Raw genomic sequence first — 22,354 nt, 5'->3', positions numbered from 1 at the left:
CTGCAGAAGTCAGAGGAGAAAGCTACCTGTAACATCAGCTACACAGACACCGTGCGTCCACAGCACCTGCAGCCTCAGCAGGCTGAGGAAAGGATTTAACATGGAGAAATAAAGCAACTGGTGAGATTCTGTTACCACTGAGGTGAGAAAGCTCCTGCCAGATCCCAGAAGAGCAGGAACAAGCCCTGCATATTGTTAAAGCGTATCATAAAGGTCCTTGCAGAAAAGGCCCCAGAGAATGGGAGAACTCCTACCTGCAGCAGTACTGTTGTCAGCATGGTGGTCTAAGGATACAGAAAAGACAACATGTGTGAAGCGGTAATATTGCTTAAGAAAGGAATTCAATCTGGATTGACAAAGGGATTTCTTTTTACAGTGGTAATGATCTTTGCACTTCTTTGGGAGCACATTGTTCACATCTGTAGATTAAAAGGAGTAACGGAACTCAAGTGCTTTGTTTTCCCTTTATCTTCAAGGTGCCAAATCTGTCCTCAGGAGGAAAATCAGGAGCTATGCGAAGCCAGCAAAAAGCCACCTACAAGATGAAAGCCCCGCCTGCCCTCCCCGAAGAGAGCCCCGTGAGGCTGCCCTAGGGGGGCCGGGGCGAACAGCCGCCCCGCGGAGGAAGGGACAAGCTGGACCAGAGCACGGCAGCCGGGTCAGCGCCGCCAGGCACCGCGGGGACCCCGAGGCTCCGCACCGCCACACAGACCGTGTGAGCCAGCGCCTTTCTTCTCCCAGCCGTGCCGAGCCGTGCCGGCGGTAGGTGTGGTCCCTGCGCTACCGCGCCAGCCAGGGCCCGCTGCACCTGATGCGGCGACACCGGGGCGCAGCTGGGGATGCGGCGGGCGGCACCGAGCGCGGGGAACGCCCTGCGGGCCGGCCGGGCAGCCCGCACCGCACCGCCCCGGCCCCGCCGCGCCCCGGGAACGGCCGCCCGCTCCCCGCCGCCGGCCCCGCTCGGAGGGGCGCCCGCCCGTGCTGGGCTCGCCGGGCTCCGCGGGAGGCTGCCGCCGCTCTCCCCTGGGGGACGGGCAGCGGGTACCGCCGGACACCGGGGCACGGCTCCGCCCAGCCCGGGCTCACCGGCGGGGCCGGGGCACCTGTGCGGGCGGCGGGACGGGCCGCGGTTCTTCGTCTGCGCGCCGCCGCCGCCGCCCCGGGCCGGGCCGCCTCGCAGCCGCACCCCCCACCCGCCCCGTGCTCCCCGGCGGCCCCGCGGGGCGCTGCGCACCGGCAGCGTCCCCCCCCCCCCACGGCACCCACCGTGATGCGCGGGATGTTCTTCTTGCCCTGGTACGACATGGCGCGTCCCGGCCCGGCCCGCCTCGCCGCCGCCTGCGCTGGCCTCCGCGCCCGCTCCGCACAAAGGCGAGCCCGCGCCCGCCGCACGCCGTGCCAGCCGCCACCGGGGCCCCCGCCCGCCCCGCCCCGCCCCGCCCCGCCCACGCCCTCCGCGGCCGCCAGGGGGCGCCCGCCACGGCGCAGCCGGTACCGGCCACCGGGTACTGCTCCCAGTGCAGATAGTACCAAGTATTGGTTACTGGGCACCGCTCCCAGTGCAGCTGGTACCAGATTCCAACTATTGCTCCCACTACAGCCAGTACTGGGTACTGGGCTCCAGGTACCCCAGTGCAGCCGGTACCACATACCAGGCTGTAGGCACTGCTCCCAGTGCAGCCAGTACCGGGTACTGTGCTCCCTGTACTGGGCTCTGGGTACCGCTCTCAGTGCACTGGCACTGTGCACTGCCCCACAGAAAACTCCCCGCGCACTGACCGGGGCTTGCCACCCTCTGCACCTCAGGTGCTGGGCACCGGCACCCAGTGCCACACATCCAACTTCGCCCATTGCACAGCCGGCACGTAAGTAAAAGTGAAAGAAATTTCAAGAAGAATGGATTATTGGGTACTGCTGGAGTGCATCTGCATCACCCTAAGCTTTCTTTCACAGGCACACGAATTGGAAACATTTAAAAAATAGTAAAATGCACTGGAGGTCTGACTCCGGGATTCTTGCATCCTTTGTAAACACTGTGCGCGTCAGCAGTACTGAGGTCTCCTGTATCCCCTCAGCGGTGATCTTGGTAGGAAGGTTTGAACTGTGGAATTGGTTACAAGTATCCGCGTGTGCCAAGCCGGACGATGCTGGCCTGGGACCCCCCCCCCGCCAGCCGGCCAGACCACCCAGCCCGAGTCTGGGATGGGAAGAACTCGCCTGCCCTCTCCTGTCTGACGCGGTCCGATGCTGCCGGCAGGTCCCGCACAGTCACGGCCGGGCCTGAATCCTGCTTGCTCTCCCAGGCCAGCTGCGCCTCCTCTCACATGCAGAGCTCTGAACACCATCAGCAAGATCCTTCTACAGATCCTGCTGCTAATGGTGTGCCATCTGCCAGCCACATCCCACAGCTACACCTGGCACAGGTGTACATTGCTGTAAATCCCATTTCTAGCTCCTGCTGGAAAAACAAGCTGCCTGACCCAGCCCTCCCTTAAGTTCACCTTCCAAATTAGAACCTAACTATGGTTTGCAAGGGCTGCGGGACCTCAAAGAGCACCCTGCTCCCCAGCGCGTGCCTGGGCAAAGGAATCCTCACGGCACGACCCCTGGCACTGCAGCCAGCTCCAACTGCCACAAGCGCCAGAGAGGTGGGTGATTCCAGTGTGGACTGTCTGGAGTGCCAGCTCTGCTGCCGGGGTTCAGGGGAGGGTCACGCTCAACAGCATTAATCATACGTTCTCCTTGCTGAAGGGTTTAAGTACATCGATTGTTATGGCAGCTCTCCCTTACCAGAAGCTTTGATGTCTCTACTGGCTCAGAAACCCAGCCCACAGCTTTTATTACTCACCAAGTTTGTTATTCTGTGTGTGCTTCCGATGAAGCTCTTAGAAAGTTTACTGGATACATATTTATTCTAAACCCAAAAGGCATTCACCAGCTTAAAGTGAAAGTCATCAGCTTCTCTGTAACCTACTCATTACTGCCAGCACAACGAGGGTATCTGCAAAATTGCATGGGCTGCTTGGCCCAGCTGGACCACTGCCTCCGGCCTCCATTCCGTGCTGCCTGTGAGCTGCTGCACACCAGCAGTCGGCAAGACCCGGGCTGAAAGCCTTCCCACTCCTGGGTGGACCCGTGGGCAAGGAGGTGTCTGCAAGCGCCGGGAAGGGAATGGGGAAGCAGTGCTGCGCCAGAGCCCCTGCAACCAAGGAGCGTGCCAGGAGGAGGTAAGGTAGCAGAGCATACTGTTCTTGCCATGATGCTGCAATGCTTCAAGAACAGGTCCTGGTCTCTACTGAAATTAGACTGAGTGGAGCTGGGACATGAGAAACACCCTCTATCCCCATCTCCAAATCTCCTGAAACTTCACTCACCCATTTTCCAGAAAGTTTAAGAGTATCCCTGTGCTGTGTGGTACCATGTTACTTTGTCTGGAGCCAGTAACAGAAAGAGTAGCAGTTAATAATAGATAAAAGACTACACACACAGATTCTGCTGACTTGAGCACTTAAGACACTTTCAAGCACTGAGCTTGCATCAACCCCCTGGATGCTGGCCAGCCACGGTGACTTCAGACCCCTCTTTTGAAGGGATGCGCTTTCCTTCTGGTTGCTATGTGACACTCGCACAAACAGAGTAAAACATGTTGCCCTGGGCCCAAAACATTCAGAATGGAGAAAGATTGTATTTTTTTCCATAGGACCTCTTCCAAGTGCAGTCCGAAAGTTGTTACTTGCATGCTTCGAAACATCCTCAGTAAGAAAGCTGGTCAATTTGAAACTTATTTTAAAATGGCAATACTCTTACAGCTCATAACCTCCTCAGAAACACCTACAGGGATAACATGGCACTACATGTTTGTGGGCAGCCACGATGGGTGACAGGAACATGGTGAGGAACACCAGTGGTGTGAACATCGAATAGAAAGCACGTGCTGTTGCAAGGACTTCGTCACTGAAACAAACCCAGCTCTGACCGTGGCCCACCAGTGCTCAGCAGCCAGGCCACACACCTGTTGGAAAGACGAGGACTGTGCTGACCCAGCCCTAGTGCAAAGGCAGAAAGCAGATCCCACCAACCCCCCATGACTGTGATCAAGTAGCTCTTACAGACGGACACAACTGAGGTACAGTGAATATAACCAGACAGGGAATAATCAGGGCTCAAATGTCATCATGTTCAGTAGACTTGCCAGGACAGCCTGTCCCCATGCACAGGGTCTTCTCCTCCCCATACATATTCTTGACATAAAACCATCCCCTCTTCTCTCCTAGCAGAGGAGCTTTCAGGACCTGAGCTTCCTCAGAGCAGAGTGAATCCGAGGGATGGAAACACCGCAGCTGGTGCGCTCTCTCCAGGTGGAACCTCTGGCAAGATGTGGTGTCTCAAGAGGCTGGTCATGCACTCCTACCCAGCACACCAGGAACTTCCACCACACACAAACTTCAGAGAAGCTTTTCTTGCACTTGTGGCCGGAGGAACGTGGTTACCGACCCAGAGCCGTGGCTCTTCCTCCACACTCCTTTGTGCCCTTCCCACTGGGATCCATGGGGTCACCCTTACTTCTGTGGGGGAGCCCAGCTCCAAGTGATGAGTGCTCACAAGCATTTGATGACCATGCTGTTCAGTGCTTCTGGCTCCAGCTCTCCCAACCTCTGATGCTCAACTTGAGAGCCAGAGCTGGAGGAAACTGGGAAGAGAGCCCACTGGCTCTGTTACTGAGAAACACAACTACACTGTCTTTCACACCATTCCCACCATCCACACCATCTCCCAGAGGCAATATGGAGCTCTGCAGCCTTGCAAACTCCCACTCTGGAGCAGACATGAATGGGAAGGAATCAAACTCAGCTGCTGGTGCTGGATGCACATAAGGTCTGCCAGGAGGCAGCAGGAGACTTTCTTTATGTTGTATGAGGCAGCCGGTGGGCACTGACACAAGTTTTTCCACAGTGGAGCAACTGCTGAGTTTTTCTCCTGGCTAGAATATACATCAGGGCTTTGGCAGTGGAAACAAGGAAGGAAATCAGCAGATGTATGGCCTGAAACAAACTAAACTTCCAGGTCAGCACTGAATGTTTTCAGGTAGGTGTTACCTCCACTCCAGCTGGATTACCGTAATTTCAATCACCTGTCCAAACTGACATCAGGGTGGGTTCAAGCCAGAATTTATCTGCAGCCTTATTAAGGATTAGAGGTCACAGCAACTTCAGGTCCATTCCCTTCTTTCTCCTTTGGACTGAAGGTGATGCCTTCCACAAAATCCTCATGAGGCAGCTTGCAGAGCCTGTCTGAGATGATGCTTCACAGCGGATAACAGAGGCTCTGTAAAAGCAGAAGTCCCTGGAAGGTATTGCCCTTGGCCATCAGGAGCCCACAGTGTGTCCACAGCAAACACCGAGACAACAGCCCTGTCAAAACATCAGTTTCCACCCGGTGGTCTGGGGACACCTTGAGGTCTGTGGGCTGCCTGGCACTGTCCCCATGAGACCACGGAGAACTGGGCACGGACATACTCAGGTGGTTAAAGCAGTTGGTAGCCTGATGCCCACAGCCTCAGGACTGCAGCCACACCACCTTGGGCTCCCAGCTGCCCCTCCTTTACACAATGGGATGTCAGTGCTTTAGACCGCAAAGACTGACCGGTTCCCCACACTGCAGCTGGGAAGTCTCGTCCCCATGGCACAAGCTCCTGCACCCTGCGGGCATGCAGAGGTGTCTGGCCAAGGGAGAAACAGCTTCATCTCTTTGCCAGAAATAAATCGGGTTGAAACCAAACATGTCAAATGGAATATGCTAGTATGTGTACACGAGTGACTGATGCTTCAAGGCCAATTAGTTCAATTACAGCCTGAACCTGCAGAGCAACGAAGTGCCGGTGACTTGGGTGGCTCAAAACGTGCTTCCCTTCCCCTGGTGCCAGGGCCGGCAGGGAGCCGCCAGCTGTGGGGGCTGCAGGACTGGGCACTGCCACCGCCCCTGTCCCTCTGCTCGGCATCGCTGCCAGCATCAGCAGCACCTGGGCGAGACACCTCACCCCACAGCTCCAGTGGGTCCTCGCCTCTCTCTGGTTCCTCCCTTCAAAGGCAGGATGGAAATGCGAGAGCCCAGCAGAGCAGCAGGCATTCCCTGGTTTTGTTACTGATCATGTGCATGAAGGGCAAAAATTGAATCTGCAAACTGCCTTGGGAGCTCAAGGGCTTAACACCTGGGTGAAGAAGTAGGGTCCAAATGGTCCAGTAAAGAAGCAGAAGTAGCAGAGCATACAACCAAGCTTGGAGGAAAAAACGAGGGGTGCCCCGAGAGGCGTTTCATTCTCAGTCAGAACTGTTCTTCCCCCATCCAGCCCCCAGCCCAGCAGAGCCACCCAGTGCCAGCAGCACGGGGCTGTGGTGGATGCTCCTGCTGCAGCACGTCACCAGAGCACAGAGCCAGACCCTCTGCAACCCACGGCTGGTGCAGCTGCTGGAGGGTGCTGCTGCCACCCTCCCTGTCCCTCCCTGCAGCCCTTCTTCCACCTGCCTGCACCTCTGACAGCCCCAGCCCCACTGACATGAGACCCCCAGGCCAGACAGGGTCCTCCCTGCAACACTAAGAGAAGGAGGCTCTTGGCCAAGTGGGTGGTGCTCCAGGGCACCAAAGAAATGCTCAAAAATAACTCTCCAGCCTTCAGCTGCGAGCAGAGAACCTGCTGCAGGCTGCTGTGCTGTCACAGCAAAGAGCCACATGAAAAAAGGAAGCCCAGGGACATCAAGACCTGGCTGCATCCCCTGCGGGAGGTCCGACACCCCTGGCCAGCAGACACAGGGAGCACACAGGCACCCCTTTCCAGCTGGAAAACGCCAGGCTAAGGAGAGCTCCCCTCTCCAGAGACATCTCTAACACTGAAGGCACCTGGCTGGGGCTGGCTCAGCTCACTGGAAGCATCATCTGTTTTACATCCCAGAGAAAACCAGATGCTGTAAACCATAGATGGACCCAAACCCCACCCACGAACAGATCCAGACTCGTGCCACGTGCATGATAAGTGCAGCTGCAATGGTGGCACAGCTCTTCTCCCACACGGGATCAGAGCACGTGCTGCGTCCAATGATGGCACCTCAGTCCCTTCTGCCTGTCTCCCCACTCCTTCATACATCAGTCTGATGCAAAGGGAAAGTTTGGGCCAAATTAGGGTCCCTCCTCACTTCTTTAATGTGTGTGTTGAGGAACAAGATTCTTATTAGGTTCAGCTATTTCACCGTGATGTTAAAGGCACAAGCTGCTGCTTCCTTTCTCCACTGACACACAGAACTTCTGCGAAGCTTTTTTGTGCAATTTGAACTCACTTCACCCTAGCAAAAGCACAGCCATTGCAACCCACTCTGCGTGTGACACGGAGCGGCCTGCAGACAGCTCTCTAGAGGTGACTGCCGAATCAGCAGCTACCCAAGCATTTTCAGGCACACCAGCCACCCGTTCCACTGGCCCGTGGCTGGGACAGGGTCTTGGCAGGTGCCCGAGCACACAGCAAGGATCTCGGGTCAGTGCTGTGACACAGCACACATCCTTGTGCATCCACGACAGGTACAGGGATGCCCTAAAGCTCTCCCTGGAGCGCTGCCCCAGAGCCCAGAGTAACAGCCACAGGCACCAGTGAAGCAGGATGCTATCAGCAATCATGGCAGCTACAAACAAAGAGAGCACAGCATGCCTGGCTGCTTTGTCATCTCATGATCTTTAATCCAGCATCAGTGTTCTTGAGGCCTGACCCACGGCAGCACGGCTGGGGATGCAGGCTCTCACCACACGAGGTAACAACCCCATTCTTTAGGACATATCCCGCAGACCCCACAACGACACCTGCAGCCACACCAGCAGCCGGCTGGGGCAGTGGGGTACCTGCATGCTGCGCTGCATGCTGCAATGGGGACCATGGTGCACAGCACCCCCCCACTGGAGATGCCTGCTCCCGCTGCGGGCAGCTGCATCCCTCCCTGCTGCACCCCGGCTAGAGGAGAACGCTCACCCTGAAACGTCATCCCTGGCAAAACGCTAATGCCAAGCCTGGAGGCTTCCACTTCATACTTGGCTCCCTCCGTGGGGTGAGCTTTGGCTACACAAGAGCATCTGGATTTCCACTGAAATGACTCAATCCCCTCAGAGCACAGGTGGGCCAGCTGAGCCCATGAAATACAGGTACCAATCTCGCCCCTTTAGGAGCAAGGACTAGAAAGGCCTGAGCTCTCTGTTCAGCGTCACTTCTCCCCTCTCAGCTGAACGGAAACACCCGTCACTGGATCCAAATCCATGCACTGTAAAATGGAGTTCGGCTGTTCCCAGCAGAGCCATGGGAAAGATGCTGCTGGATCCGACCCACAGCCAAGAGCCAGCCCAGCGGAACAAGCCAAGGTCCAGCTATATTTTCCAGCTTCTCAGCCCTGTCTCCAGGAAGGCTGCCGGCATGTTTGCTTTTTGTTTCTTCCTCCCATTTCCTCCAGCCATCCATAGCAACTGCTCCCCGGCAGAAAAATCAACCTTCTCTGCCTTCCACGTCTTTGCAGAGGTGACGATGGAAGGAGTCCGTGTAGCAAAAGCTTTTGCCTGAAGTAAAGAGGTCGAGCAAACGCAGCTCTAGCTGGTCTCCGCCATGGTTTCCCTCGGGATTAGGGCTGACCACCAGTGACCAGCTTTGCACTCGCCCAGACCATCTCTGGCGGGTAGGCCACATGTATGAAATCACTTTTCTGAGTCTCATCACAAAACCTCCTTGTTTTGATGCCACTTGCAACGGCATCGACATTTTACAGTCTTTCTCTAAGGCTGTTCTCTTGCACTTTTCAGAGCTGAACCTTTTTGTCATTCCCAGCTCACATCTCTGAGTCCTCAAGACCACATCGGGATTGTCCCTCCCCAGCTGGCATCCACAACACCACTGTCACCTGCACACATGCTGTACTTCTCCTTCCAGCTCACTAGTGACACCAAACAGTCACTTCAATGCATACAGCATTACAGATGCATACAGCTTCCCACCAAATGATTCCTACGCCCTCCCTTTAAGACCCACACAATTTTCCTACGTGGCTGTATCCGCCTAGACAATGTGCAAGCTCACGCTCTGGTGCCAGCCGCCCAGCTGGCAGGGTATACACAGACTCAGGCTATTTCCAGGTCCCCTCCCCTCACAGGTGAGACCGCAGCTTCAGCTTCTCCTGGACCACCCTGACCCACGTGCCTGGTGTGGAGGGCGCTGGCAGCCAGCCCCCAGCCCAGCCCCTGAGGGACCCCGGCTGCCCAGGCAGGACTGCGAGCAAAACCCTTCTGCAAAGGCGAAGCAGCGTGGCAGCACCCCAAGCACCCTGCGAGCCCGGACCCCGAGAAGATTGCTGGCACCCGCAGGGCAGAGCAGCGCAGTGGCGAGTGACATGTAAAAGCTGCTGAGCTACAGCCCTGTCACTCTGCTGAATCCTCCTGGAAGACCCGTACCCTGGCAGCTGCCTGTCTTCCAGCACGATGCCATGCCTTAGGAAAAGCCCCCCAGAAGCCTAGGCCACCTTGCCAACAGCAGCCTGGCATGGACTGGAGACAAACACTCCTCCCACCCGGTGAACTGGCAGAGCTGGGGCTGTTCTGGCCTCTTGGAGGTACTGACATCTTAGATAAAAAGAAAAGGAAAAAATTATTTTGGACAGAGCCTACTATTTTGCTGCAGCCAAACTGCAATGTTTCATTTCAATTTAAACCTACTGAAGTTTGCATTTGACACTTTCAATCACGTTCAGAAAAAAGCTCAGCATTTTCAGCACAACAAAGCCTCTTCCCAGTGAGAAAGCAAGGAGTCTTGCCTTGCAAATCCCAAAATGTTTAGCTGCTGCTTAGAATTTTTCATTGTTTGTGTTTCCTTCCCAAAACAGGGACCTCAAAAGTCACACAAAGTTGTGATAACCACAAGAAATGTCCATGTGGCTCGTGCAGTTCGGCTCCCAAAGCACGCTTGTTGGTGGAGCGCTGCCTGCCAGGAGGCTCCCAAGGCACCTCCGCATACCTCTGCCAGGCCCGCAGGCTCCAGCAGCCCCGCACCTCTGTGCCCCATCCCACCGCCAGCAGCTCGGTGGGGACAGAGGCAGCTCATGTCCTGCTGGGCTTCATCGCCCAGAGCCGCTTCAGAGGAGAGAAGCTGCTGCATCTCTGAAGCCACGTGTTGCTGCAGGTGTTTTTCTTGTGGCATCCCCCACCAGAGTACTGGGCGAGCCGCTGTGGGTCTGCGGGCATGGGAGAGGCAATCCCAGCCACGCTGGAAGCAACTCAGGAAAACAAGCCTTTCCTGACACAGCATCAGGTGCAGGTCTTGCTGCATTTTCTGAGAACTCCAGAAAAAATATACAGTATTAAAAGAAGCATCACCTCTCCTACCTGCTGCGACCGGCTATTGCTAAAGCATCTTGTAGACTTACTTCGTGGCATGCCTGGTGATGCCTAATTGCTTCCATAAAACGTGCCATGGCTAGGATCTATTATTCATTGTTAAACATTGAGAAAAAATATCACTGTCTTTTTATTTTAAAGGAAGAGTCTATGGGGGCATCATTTTGCAAAGATAAAGAGCGTTATAAACCCTCTCACGGACACAGAAAAGGCCTCCCTGCCCTGCACATGAGCCCCTTCTAAACCACCTGGACAGAACCCCTCCGAACACTGTGCATCCCCAGGGTTGTGCCCCAGCAGCAAGGCACCAGCAGAAACCCTCACCCCGCAGGTCGCGCCAGCCCACTGCCTGGTGCCCCCCGCCTCTTCAGGGGAGAGAGATCTGCTTCGGGAAGGCTGAGGACAGGCTGGACCAATGCGGGACTGAGCGATCAGTCAACCCATCTTGTTTACACCTGGCTGCAAAACCCAGTTTCTTTTGTGCATAAAAGTACCGGATAGACCTACATTTTCCTGGGAAAAGCATGAGGTTTTCCAGAACACATCACCCAGAATCACAATCACAGCATCCTTCCAAAGCCCCGGCAGCGCGAGCTCGGCGCGCCGTCATGGTGCCTTATGGATGTGGTAGCAAGGTACCGCCGTGCCCGTGTCCCCCTGCTCCCAGTGCACACCCACGGCACCAGGGCCAGCCGGCTGGCAAAGCCCTGGCCACCTGGAGCTGAGTGAGGACAGAAGGGAACCGAGCATTGTTGCCACGAGGTAGTGCGATAATCAAACTGCTTCCACGTTACAGTGAGGGTTTTGGCAAAACAAAGCCTCTTTGCAGCAATCAGGAACTCTTAAGTGAATTCTTAATTTCTTTAGAAAACTAACCCTACTGCATAACCCCCATGAAATCTAATATCTGTGTCTTCTCACACGGAGGGGTGGTTTATCAAACACTGCCGTTTTGCATAACTGCTGGCAACAATCTGTATCCTGGCACGAGCAGCCAAAGAACTGACTCCTTATTGTTGTGCTTCAGGCATCAGATTTCTCAAAAAACACCAAAAAACGTGCGGGAATTTTTTCAATTTTTTAGCATCAAACTCCATGAATTATAACATAGGTTTCACTGTTGTATTTGCATTGTGGGAACTAGTTCAGTGGCTTAGGTTTGTTCCTATTGTTTGTAGAAATACCAGAAATAATGTAACTCCAAATACTTCTCTTAAAAAACAGTAAAACCAAACCGAAACCCAGAGCATTCTGCTGAATGGGGTGATACTGAGGTTATGAATTAATGTTATCAAAGTGCTTTATGACCCCTTTCACAAATGCCAGTCTTTAAACTGTGCTAAAAGGCAGTGCACAATGGCAGCTTTTTGATCACGCAAAGTTCACGCGTAAGAAAAGCCTGCAGCTGGCTTGGTGTTTCCGCTATAAAATACTGGCAATTGGAAAAAAAAAAGCTGAATGCTGAAGTCACAGCACATTTTACATGTGTCAAAAGGAAAACTAAGAGAGAACCGAATTAGTTCAAGCTTGATTCTCTATTTGAGGCAGCCTTGTGTCTCTTTCCAGGATTCATCACCACCTGAATCGGCGTGGTGTCACACAACTGGACACAACGAGGCACGCGTGACGCTGGCGACCTCCAGGAGAAAGCTACGGACTGGCTCCGGTGGGTCATCTGGAGGGATGGACCCCTCGCCTGCTTGCACTGCCTGGTAGTTTCCCTCACACTCCTGGCTCCGGCAAAGGGTGGAAGCCTCCTCATCCTCCTCCCCAGCCACCAGGCTGAGAAGCTGCCCCAGCCTGCAGTGAAGCTGCAATCCCGTGTTTGTGGGACCACAGCCAGTTGCCTTGGAAATGCCGACCTCACTGCAGAACCACGCAGCAAGCGTGTAATGAGCTGAGCGCTCCTGCCTGTGACACTGAACCGGCGGAGGAAAAAGCAGGGTCTCGGCACGGCTGAGCAGCGAGGAGGCACATGGAGGCGGCTACCACAGGCTGCTGGTTCACCTTCCTCCCAGGCACTGAGCACAAACTCCTTCCCCGCTCCTCAAACCCACATTGCCTCCACAGACGCCCGGCGGTGCAGCTCTCTGCTACCATCCGTACGCCGCTAGCCCTCGGAGAACATCCCGACCACAGGAATTCAGAGGGTGCTGCCTGCAACCTCCAGAGAAGCTCTCTGACTTCATTATAATAAAGTAAGCGCTGAAATCCCCTCTGGCAAAGGCATGGCAGCTCTCAAGGAAAACTGCAGGAAACTTCACAAGGGTAGCGTCCACATAGGCCATTACTGAAGGAAACCTGCGGCAAGTTAAATCGCTCTTGTAAAATCAGGTCTCTGCAAATAGCCTAGACCAGAGCAGAATGTGGCCCCCCAGCACTGCTCCTCCAAACCTTGAGTGTTCTGCAACAACAACCCCTGCTGCAGCAGATCCTTGTACCAGGGAGAGCAGGCTCCTGCTTGCAGCAAAGAGCACCCAAAAGGCATGTCTCTTGTTTGGGCAAGTCTGCACCAGGAGCGGGCACTGGGACGTGGCCAAGCCCCGAGAGCCCACCTTGCCCGCAGGGGCAGGCAGGCAGGCAGCAGCCTCGGTGGCCAGGGTCTCCTCCAGCCCCAGCGACCAGCCACTGCTCCCAAATTAACCAGCAAAGCTCAAATTCCCACTGACGAAGCAAAGGCCCAGCACCTAACAGCCCTTCGCCGTACCCCTTGCTGTACCGTGCTGTGGCTTCTCTGCACCCGAATCCACAGCTCAGCTGTTGTCCTTCTGACAGGCTTCGTGATAAAGGAAAGTGAGCCTGAAACACCCGCCTGGGCCCGTGTTACAGCAGCACATCGTACCACACCACGTGTTATCACTGGGCGGTTACATGCTGCAGTTGTCTTTCCTGCAGAAATGCCGGTGCTTTAACTGTAATTAATGCAAAAAAAAAAAAAAAAGTATGTTGGTCTGTTGTACTTCCAAGAAACTGTTCACTGCAAAAGTTAGGAGACACATCTCTGCTGCCCTGTGCACAGGCAAGTCTCTTACTTTCAGCTTTCCTAATAAGTTGCTTGGTCAAGGGGAGATGACAATGTTTCTTAAGTCTGGGAAATTATTCCAAGAAGCTCCATTTGCCTTGACAAAAAGAGCCTTTGTGTGCTCTGAATGTGCAGAGTTCAACACAAGCGAACTCTCCATGGTGGGGCAGGCACAGCACGGCTCAGCACACATGGCGCACGCTCCCATCCTGGGGCATCCTACACTTCAAAGCTGAAGTACCAAGTCACACGATCCCTTCTAGCCACATATGCACAAGAACACATACATGAAGCTTCCCACCTTCTTAGGCAAGACAAGCAGATAAAAAGGGTTTGGTTCCTGGTGCTCATCAGCTGGAAGGCATCAGAGGAAGAAATCTAGGAGCAGAAATCCTCAGGAAGAGAGGAGCTGTTGAAGGAAAACCTCAGCTGCAAAACTCCAGAGATAAGGGTCTACTTAAGACCTTAAAAGGGAACAAGACTGTTCCAAATTTTTGGTATGGCTAATAAAGAAAAGCTCTGAGTAAAACCCACAGGCAGGCTGTCATGAGTTTCTGTCTCTTTTCCAACAAGCAGCAGCACAAAATTAACGCAGCGGTCAGAGTTCTGCAGCTGCTATTCAAACCATACAGACAAGGTCGGTACCGATAGCAGTAACGTTAGTTTTGCTCCTGACTGTGTAAAAAGGGCTGTAAAGGAGCAAAGCTCAGTAACAGGAACCAAATAGCATGCCAATAAGACACTAAAAAGCAGAGGCTGAAGAAATTAAAGTGCAATGAAGAAACCTCAAAGCAACCCGCTGCCTACCTAGAAGCTCCTGCAGAAGACCAGAGACATCAAGGACAGTCTGATGCTTTTCCCCAAAACACAGACAGGCCAAGCCACTGCCCTTCACTGCCGCTCTCCCACCAGGCTCCGGCTGCTGAGCTTAGTCCTCCAGGTCCCAAATGTCTGCAGTTTATCAAGGTTCATGCTCCGGACACAAGCAGAGGTTTCTGCAGAACCCTGAGACGGCCACACCACTTCTGCAGGCTCACTATTTACTTCGGTGATTTGTGCTTCCAATTTTAAAAATGGGGTTTAATAATTTGCCCTGTTCACCCTTGAAAACCCTTGCCCTTAAGATGACTATTTAGTAAAAATTTCAGCCCCCAATGAACTCATTGATCAAGAGGCCACCTAACGCCCTTACTTGCCTCATATGTAAATGAGCATCAGGCTCACCGAAATCCCAAGTCGGGTACCCACGTGGCACTGTTAATTCAATCATCCTTCTGCCAAACTCACGCTGGTGTAAATGGGACCAGAGCCAAAAAAGCATGACACCTTGGCCCCTGGCAGAAGGCACTACGCTGCGGAGGTGGTGAATCTGTTTATTACCTTGAGTTTGGCATAAGTTGAGAAACTTTGTGCCTGATGATACTTTCAGTGATGCCACTTCCAGATAGATGGGATGGTATAGAAGCATGGAATGGTTTGGGCTGGAAGGGACCTTAAAGACCATCCAGTCTAGTGCACTGCCACGGGCAGGGACACCGGCCACCAGCCCAGGTTGCCCCCAGCCCCGTCCAGCCTGGCCTTGGGCACTGCCAGGGATGGGCATCACCTGTCCCTCACAGCTGATCTGGCAGTTGTGATCTGTGCCACTGGCAGATAAGGACCTGCCTGTTTGGACTGGCAACTCCAAAATCACACACACACACACCCTTTTTTTTTTTTTTTTGGGGGGGGGGGGGGGGGGGGAGCGGGCAGGGGGGCGGTATTCGTTCATACGAGAAACCGAGCCGGCGGCAGCTCGGCCCTCCCCGTCGGGGAACGCGGGCGGCCGGCGCAGAGCCCACCGCCGGCCCGCCCCGGGCCCGGCTGCCCCGGGCCAGCCCCGCCGCGCCGCACCGCACCGCGCCCCGGCCCCTTACCCTGCCGTCCGCGGGGGCCAGGTCCTGGAGTCGCTCCTCGTCGGGGGCGGCGCGGGGCTCGCTGGGGCCCGGCTCGGACTCGGACTCGGGGTCGGGGCCGGGGTCGGGGCCGGGGCGGGCGGGCGGCGGGGCGCGGCGCTGCCCTACGCGCAGCGCACCGAAGTCCAGGGTCTTGCTCTCAAAGGCGCCCTCGACGCTGCAGAAGAGCCCCCCGCGCTTCTGCCGGGGCACGGCGGCCGAGCCGGGCCGCGCCAGGTACACCGGCAGCTCCTCGCCGCCGCGCCGCCCGCCCGCCGCCATGCCCGCCGCGCCGCGCCGCGCCGCCGGGACGGGGCGGGCCGGGACGGGCCGGGGCGGGCCGGGGCGGAGCCGCGGGGGCTCCCCGGCGGGGCGGGATGGGGCGGGCCCGCTCCCCGGCGGCGCCTGCGGCAGCGGTGCGGGGCTCCAGGGTGGCGGCGCGCGCTTGGCGGCGGCGCGGCCGCTCCCGCCGCCGGTGTGGCGGAGCCCGGGCTCGAAGCCGCGCGCGGCGGGGCCCCGGCGGCGGGCGGGGCACGTGCAGCCGCCTCCCGGCCCGGCCCGGCCCGACCCCCGCGGGCGGCTGGCGCGGTGCCCCCGGGCCGCCGGTCCCGAGCGCCTGCAGCGGCGGGGTGCCAGCACCCCCTCCCAGACTCGGCAGGGACACGGGGACACGGGCAGCGGGGATTCGACGGGGATCGGGGAGTCGCCGGGGACACGGGGAGCAGGGACTTTGACGGGGACGCGGACGGTGGGGACTCTGGGGGGGACACGGGGAAGGGAGACTCAGTGGAGGCACAGGGGAGCAGGGACTCGGGGGGGACACGGGCTCTAGGGACACGGGGAGCTGGGACACGGGGAGCAGAGACACTGCAGGGATCAGAGACTTGGCGGGGGACACAGGGAGTGGGGACTCGGTGGGGATCAGGGACCTGGTGGGGACACAGGGAGCAGGGACTCGGCAGGGACACAGGCAATGGGGACTCGGTGGGGATCAGGGACCTGGTGGGGACACAGGGAGCAGGGACACAGGCAATGGGGACTCCGTGGGGATCAGGGACCTGGTGGGGACACAGGGAGCAGGGACTCGGCAGGGACACAGGCAATGGGGACTCAGTGGGTATCAGGGACTTGGTGGGGAGCACAGGGACTGGGGACTCGATGGGGACTGGGGGCTCCGTGGGGACACGGGGAGTGGGGACTCAGAGGGGACACGGGGAGCACCTGGCCTTGTACCCCACGGGCAGCAGCAAGCGCTGTGTGGCCACTAGCTGAGGCGCTGCTTTAAGAGCTCCGCTGTGACTTCGGTTCAGAAGTACAGGGGGACAGAGGGACAGCCGGGGGTCTGGCCTGCGTGGGTATCGGCCACGTAATGGAGTAGCAACCTGTGAAATCTATCACACAGCACCAAAACTGGAGTTTTAACTTTAAAATTCTTTCTCCAGGTTCTCATTTCTTTACACAGAATGAGTGTGGGTAGTACCTGAGCCCAACATCCTCTCCGGTGATTTCTCACACCACATATTTTTGTTACGTGATGTGGTCAGTGACACTTTTCCCAACTTTTTTTGTCCCTGCCAGTCCTTCAAGGGCAGACGTGGTTCTCACTTGTCGAAAAATTCCCATGGCACCTGCCCCGTCATGGGGACCAATGTCCCGGTTGTTACCCTGGGGGACCGTCTGTGGGCAGGGGGTGACACAGGCTTGGAGTTAGGAGGAAGGAAACGGTCTGGGGTTGTTTCCTTCCTTTCACGCTCTGGGAAGCAGCCTGCTCTTGTAACTGAACTTGTACCAGCGTCATTAACTCGGTCCCTATTTTCTCCACTGAAGTGGAACAATCTACGGGACCTTGAATTTGTAATCCAGGTCTGAAGAGCTGGGAGAAGGGAGGATGCACTAAATAATGTGTCAGTAAACTTCAATGAGTTACTTTCACAGCATTGTGTCACACAGCACAGTAAAACACTGCTCACTGTCTACCCTTGCTTTCCCTAAAGCAAGACCAGAGAGGGTTAAATCTGGGTTTTCTCATGATCATACATAAACTTTAATATGCAGCTGCCCCAGCTTTGTGGCTTCATGGAACTCACCACCATGGGCTTTGTGCCGGCGCCAGAGCCCTGCCGCTGCCTGGCCAGGGATGCACCAGGAGAGCCCCGTGCTGCTGCCCCTGTGATGTGTGATGCTCGCTGCCATGTTTTGGGTGCAGGGGCAGCAGCAGTGCCTGGGGCTGTGGGAGGAAGTATTCCTCCAAATAGCCAGAATAAGTTTGTTTTGTAGCTTTTCTACTGCTGCTCTCCTGGCAAACGCTCTCCCTCTGTAACTGGATGCTTGGCAGCCAGACCACCAGTACAGTCCAAATCGATGGACACAACGTGGCTGCCCAGCAGGTCTTTACCTTCCTAAGGGATTGCCTCAGCGTGAATGAATGCATCCTTCTCCTGCTGCAGGGTGGATCCTCTGAGCCGAAGCTGAAAACCATCTCAGCGAGTTTCTGCCCCTAGCAAGGGGGAAAATCTACAGATCTGCTGATTTCAGAGCTGGCAGCCAGGACAGACAGCGAGCAGAGCCCCCACCTCCTAGTTGCCAAGTAATGGCACTTGGAGTGAGCCTTTCTTGGGACCAAAAGCGAGCTGCAGCCTGCCCTGTGGCTTTGTGCACTGACCATGGGGAGGTCAGAGCGAACCCCTTGTTTTGGTTGGGACCTCTCCATATGGTTGTGTAGCTTTATGGGGAATTAAAATTCCTTGGAACGGGGCCTGGCCTTTGTTTGGTTCTGCAAATGTGCAAAAGTTTCAGCATTGTACTTTAATAGCAATATTTATTCAAATCCTGATTCTAATGTTTATCTTTCCTAGCGCCTTGCTGCATAAATGGTTGCACTGAAATTATCTGCACCAATGAAGGAGTATGGGGGGTCTTCTAAGAAGACAAGACTTTAAAATCTGGCCTTTAATGGCAGTTATTCACTGTATAAAAGAAAATTCTTTTATTTCTCAAATTGCCATTCACTTTTAAGATTCTTTTTGTTAGGTGTTGTAAGGCCTCTAATTCAAGGACACAAATGAAAACTGAAGTTTGGGTTCCGTGTGTGTTCACTGCAATAGCCTTGCTTTTTAGCCCAGCAGAATGCATTATTTATATTTCTGTACGTGTGTGTCTCAGGTCAGATTCGAAGGTTTTAATTATACAATGACAAAATGCCTGTCCCCTGTAATTAAGCACATTTGATTTTCTTTTAATCACATGTTTACATGCTATAGTTGACAAAAATGTTTTTCAGGCAAACGGTCATGAGTGATGCATCTTCAAATCCTGCTGGCAAACAAGATCTCCTCTTGCCTGCCTGTGCAAAGCAGACGAGATACAGATCAGGGAGAGGAGCCATGGAGAGGCTGTCTGTCCAGCCTGAGCCCCGCGAGGATGGAGATGGCAGGCGTTTCGATTCATGGCCGTGGGTGCTGCCGCGGGACCTGCATGCACGTCTCCGCCCCAAAACAAGAGTGCTTGTCCCTCACGGTTCAGGCACTGAGCTGAGCCTGCCAGATGGGCACTGCCGGCCACACCTCGAAGGGAAAGAAACAGCCCAGTATTCTGATTTAGGGAACAGCATTTATTTTACAGGAAATTACATTTTGTAGTGACAAGCTTCTAATTTACGTCTGACAAGACTGTCTCTGTCGAGTAAGAACTTTTTATTAAGCAGGGCTCAGAAATGGAAATCTGTCATGTTGTGGGGTGAACCGCACTAGTTATGAATGGGGGGAGTCGTGCAGCCTTCTTGGAAATGGTCTTTAGGCAAATTCCTTTCAGCAAAAGGATTAGTTAATAAGATGGGACATAATCACCCTGTCTGGGATGGGCGTTTTCTTATTCTGTGCACTCAGCGCCTGCATTGCTTTCCTTTGTTGTTCTCATCATCTGCTGCCAGAGCATCGGCTCGGTCTCCCATCAGTACCCATGCGGGGGAACTGTGGCTCCAAATGCCAACTGGCCAGGCTGCTGAGTAACCAGTGAGAGGCACAACATGCAGTATAATTTTCACAAGCATTTTCTCCATGAGGCTACCCACTTACTAAGTGTTATCTTTTAAATGTTTGAAGAGGAATTTAAATTGCCAACAGAATCATTCAAACACCAAAGGTATTGACAGAGAAGTCATATTAGGTCAACTTGCCTCTGCTGCCGAGGCACTGTTGCTCTCCGCTGGGTATTTTCTGATGATTTTGCTAATTCATTTTCTGTTTGTCAGGCCGGCAGGCAGTTTCTTGATTGGAAAACCCTGCATCCTCTGTTGGCAAACTGCTGTGCTTGTTCCCAGTTCCCAGGTGCTCTATGCAACATTATTCTCAACGTCTATAATAAAAACAGAAAACAATTAAAAAAAAAGTGAAGCACATCCCATATTGTGCCTTCTTGTTCATGTAATGTTGCCTGTGCCACTGGAAGTTGCTCATTACACCAGGAAGTTAAGATCTTGTGTTTCCTTTGCCTCACCAACAAGGTGAAATCCACTGGCCCTCGCTTTAGTTTTAGTGAAGCAGAATCACGGTGCTAAATGCTACAGCTGGATTTTATCAAGCAGTGGATAATTTCAGGATCAATGGTAAATAGCTGGAGTTCTTTAGTCAGGTGATTTTCAGGAGCATCTATCGGTAAACAGAAGTCAAATACCATGTTTCAAAGCATGAGGTAGCAAACTGTCAAAAGGAAGCACCTCCCACCACGTACAGTGCGACAGTGGCAGAGGCACGTGCGTGGCGGGCAGGTGCCAGCGGCCGCTGGCTTGGGGGCAGAAGGATGCGGGGCAGCAGCAGGATGCATGATGCGCAGCAGCAGCAGATGTGTTGGCGCACCACAGGCACATGCTGTTTTTTCTCCTCGGTGGTCTCACTAGCAGCAATCACATCTTCATTTTAACCTCTATTTTGGTAAACTAAATGCCCTTCATTATTAACATTGAAGTTTTTGTCATCTGCCATCTGTGTTAGAAATGACCCAATGTTCTGTCCTGGGTGACTGGTGAGAACATGAGACACGGTGTCACTGCATATGGGGTGTTTTCCCTTGGCTATGATGCTCCCAGCACCTGGGCAGCCCCACGGGGGACACAGCTTGCCTCTCATCAGCAGACGTCCAACTGTGCGGTTTCTGCACAAAGCACAGATGCCTGGCCCGCTGAAAAGGGCTCTCGCCTGCACAGGGATCGCGTCTGCGGCTCCGGGTGCAGCTCTCCACAGTTGTCCCTGCACCCCCAACGCCATTGGCTTGTTCCTCGGGCATCCGAGCACCAGCCAAGGACCAGACATGCTCACGGCAGCTAAGATGAGTTTGCAGGAATCAGACAGCTTCTAGTGCTTTCTAGCATTGCATGGCCACCAGTCTTCCCCTTTCACCCCCAAGAAACACAAAGACTTTGGAAGGAAGGAAGTCCTGCCTGAAATTCACTGTATTTAGTGTTCAGCTTTTTATTATTGCTTCTTTTTCTGGAGTTACTCAGCCTTTTTAAAGAAAGCTGAGGAGGTGGGAGGGAAGCGTCTCGGGCCCCATAGCTGTGACCACAATGCTCGTTAGGCTCTGAGAATGCCATGTTATTTAAAGGAAATAGGCTGTTGACATTAGGGGAGATCTGACACCCTCCTTCACCAATGCTCACAAGTTCAGCAAAGGAGAGCCATGTCCTGAGTGAGGACATTTCCTTCCTTGATGTCAAATCCATACAAAATGGTTTTACACTGGTTTTCCTGTGGGCCTGGAGGTAGCAGATCTCCAATTGTGCATGAAAGGGACATAATGGCAGCATAACGTTGCCAGCATGATAAATGCACATCTGGTTTCATAGCTCATGTTTTCTAAAGTCTGACGGTTCAGCTGGAGAAACACTGAGAAGCAGCAGGGCAGAGGTAGTGGCAGGTTAACACGAAGTTCTTCATCCCCATCCACTTCCTACAGGCTTTGATCAAATTGCGTCCCTTTGTTACGTGCATGACAAGTAGCAATGGCGAGATTAATTGGAGTTACCTTATTTCAGGCAAAGTTAGAGCTGCCTTCTCTTGCTCTGCAGCCCTGATTTACTCGGGTGCCCTGTTTTAGGAGACTGCCAGATAAACAGGATTGTTTTGCTGATTTGTTCTTGCAGCAATGCCACAACAGCCTCCAGCACTGCATTTCATGTGCCTCACGGAAGGTCAGGCTAAGGACAAGCACAGATGAAATAGTGAGAGCCAAACTTGACAAGAAAATCTGCTTGTCCTACTTAGATTTAGAGGCAGCGGTCAGAGATGGGTGGGTTCTTTCATGCCCCAAGAAATGGCACATTCATGAAGCGCAGGCAGTGGGTGAGCCTGGTGTCTCCATCGACCAGGGAATGCTAGTGGCTGGTGCTTCCATCACCATGCTCCAGTTTCTAAACTTTCAGACATAGCGGGTCAGAAGGTCAGAACAGGCCTTTGATCCTCCAGGCTGCTCTGCACATCAAGGGGTTCTCCATCTCAACTCTGTACATCTTTCAGAAAACCATCTGATCTTGATTTACGCTTCCAGTGCTGGGGAGTATATGACAGGCACAGTAAGGGCCTAAATCAGAATCCTACCCTTGCTGTTACAAATGGGCATCCCATATCTCCTCTAAATGTGCTCAACTTCAGGTTCCAGCAATAGGCTTCTCGTACACACCCATCTGTGAGCTTCAGGGGCCTCCTATATCAGGCATCCGCACCCCCATACTGGCACTTACAGACTGATCGAGTTGTTAACCTCTTCGACACGACGATCGTGGTGTTGTCCCTGAGACTGAACTACAAGGCATGTTTTCCAGTCCTTTTGCTGTGACTATGGAGGGGGTGGCAGTTTTGTCATCCCCTGGCAACGCAGGCAGCTAGAACCGAAGGCAGCGTGGCAATAGTACAGCAATGTTAAATACATCCATATGTGCTCCCATTTCATATGTCTGCTCACACACCCAAGGACTAGCATCAGTTGTCTTCACCACAAA

The 22,354-nt window shown here is 54.3% G+C and overlaps 1 protein-coding gene across 2 annotated transcripts in view; it reads right to left on the bottom strand.

Moving 5' to 3' along the window:
• Window positions 1-15,684, bottom strand: part of DPYSL3 (dihydropyrimidinase like 3) — a 39,027-nt gene extending 23,343 nt beyond the window's left edge. The window contains exon 1 of one of the 2 annotated variants that reach the window (XM_055719240.1): window positions 15,346-15,684. In XM_055719240.1, coding sequence (XP_055575215.1) covers window positions 15,346-15,645 — 300 coding nt within the window. In that variant the 5' untranslated portion in view covers window positions 15,646-15,684. Of the gene's footprint in view, window positions 1-1,266; window positions 1,418-15,345 lie in introns of those variants that run through there. The other variant, XM_055719241.1, reaches the window with a different exon arrangement.
• Between the last annotated feature and the right edge of the window lie 6,670 nt (window positions 15,685-22,354).

The sequence above is a fragment of the Falco cherrug genome, chromosome 8 (assembly GCF_023634085.1).
Source record: "Falco cherrug isolate bFalChe1 chromosome 8, bFalChe1.pri, whole genome shotgun sequence".
Classification (NCBI taxonomy): domain Eukaryota; kingdom Metazoa; phylum Chordata; class Aves; order Falconiformes; family Falconidae; genus Falco; species Falco cherrug.
The sequence above is the reverse complement of the archived record's forward strand: the minus strand, read 5'-3'. Positions and strand labels throughout refer to the sequence as shown.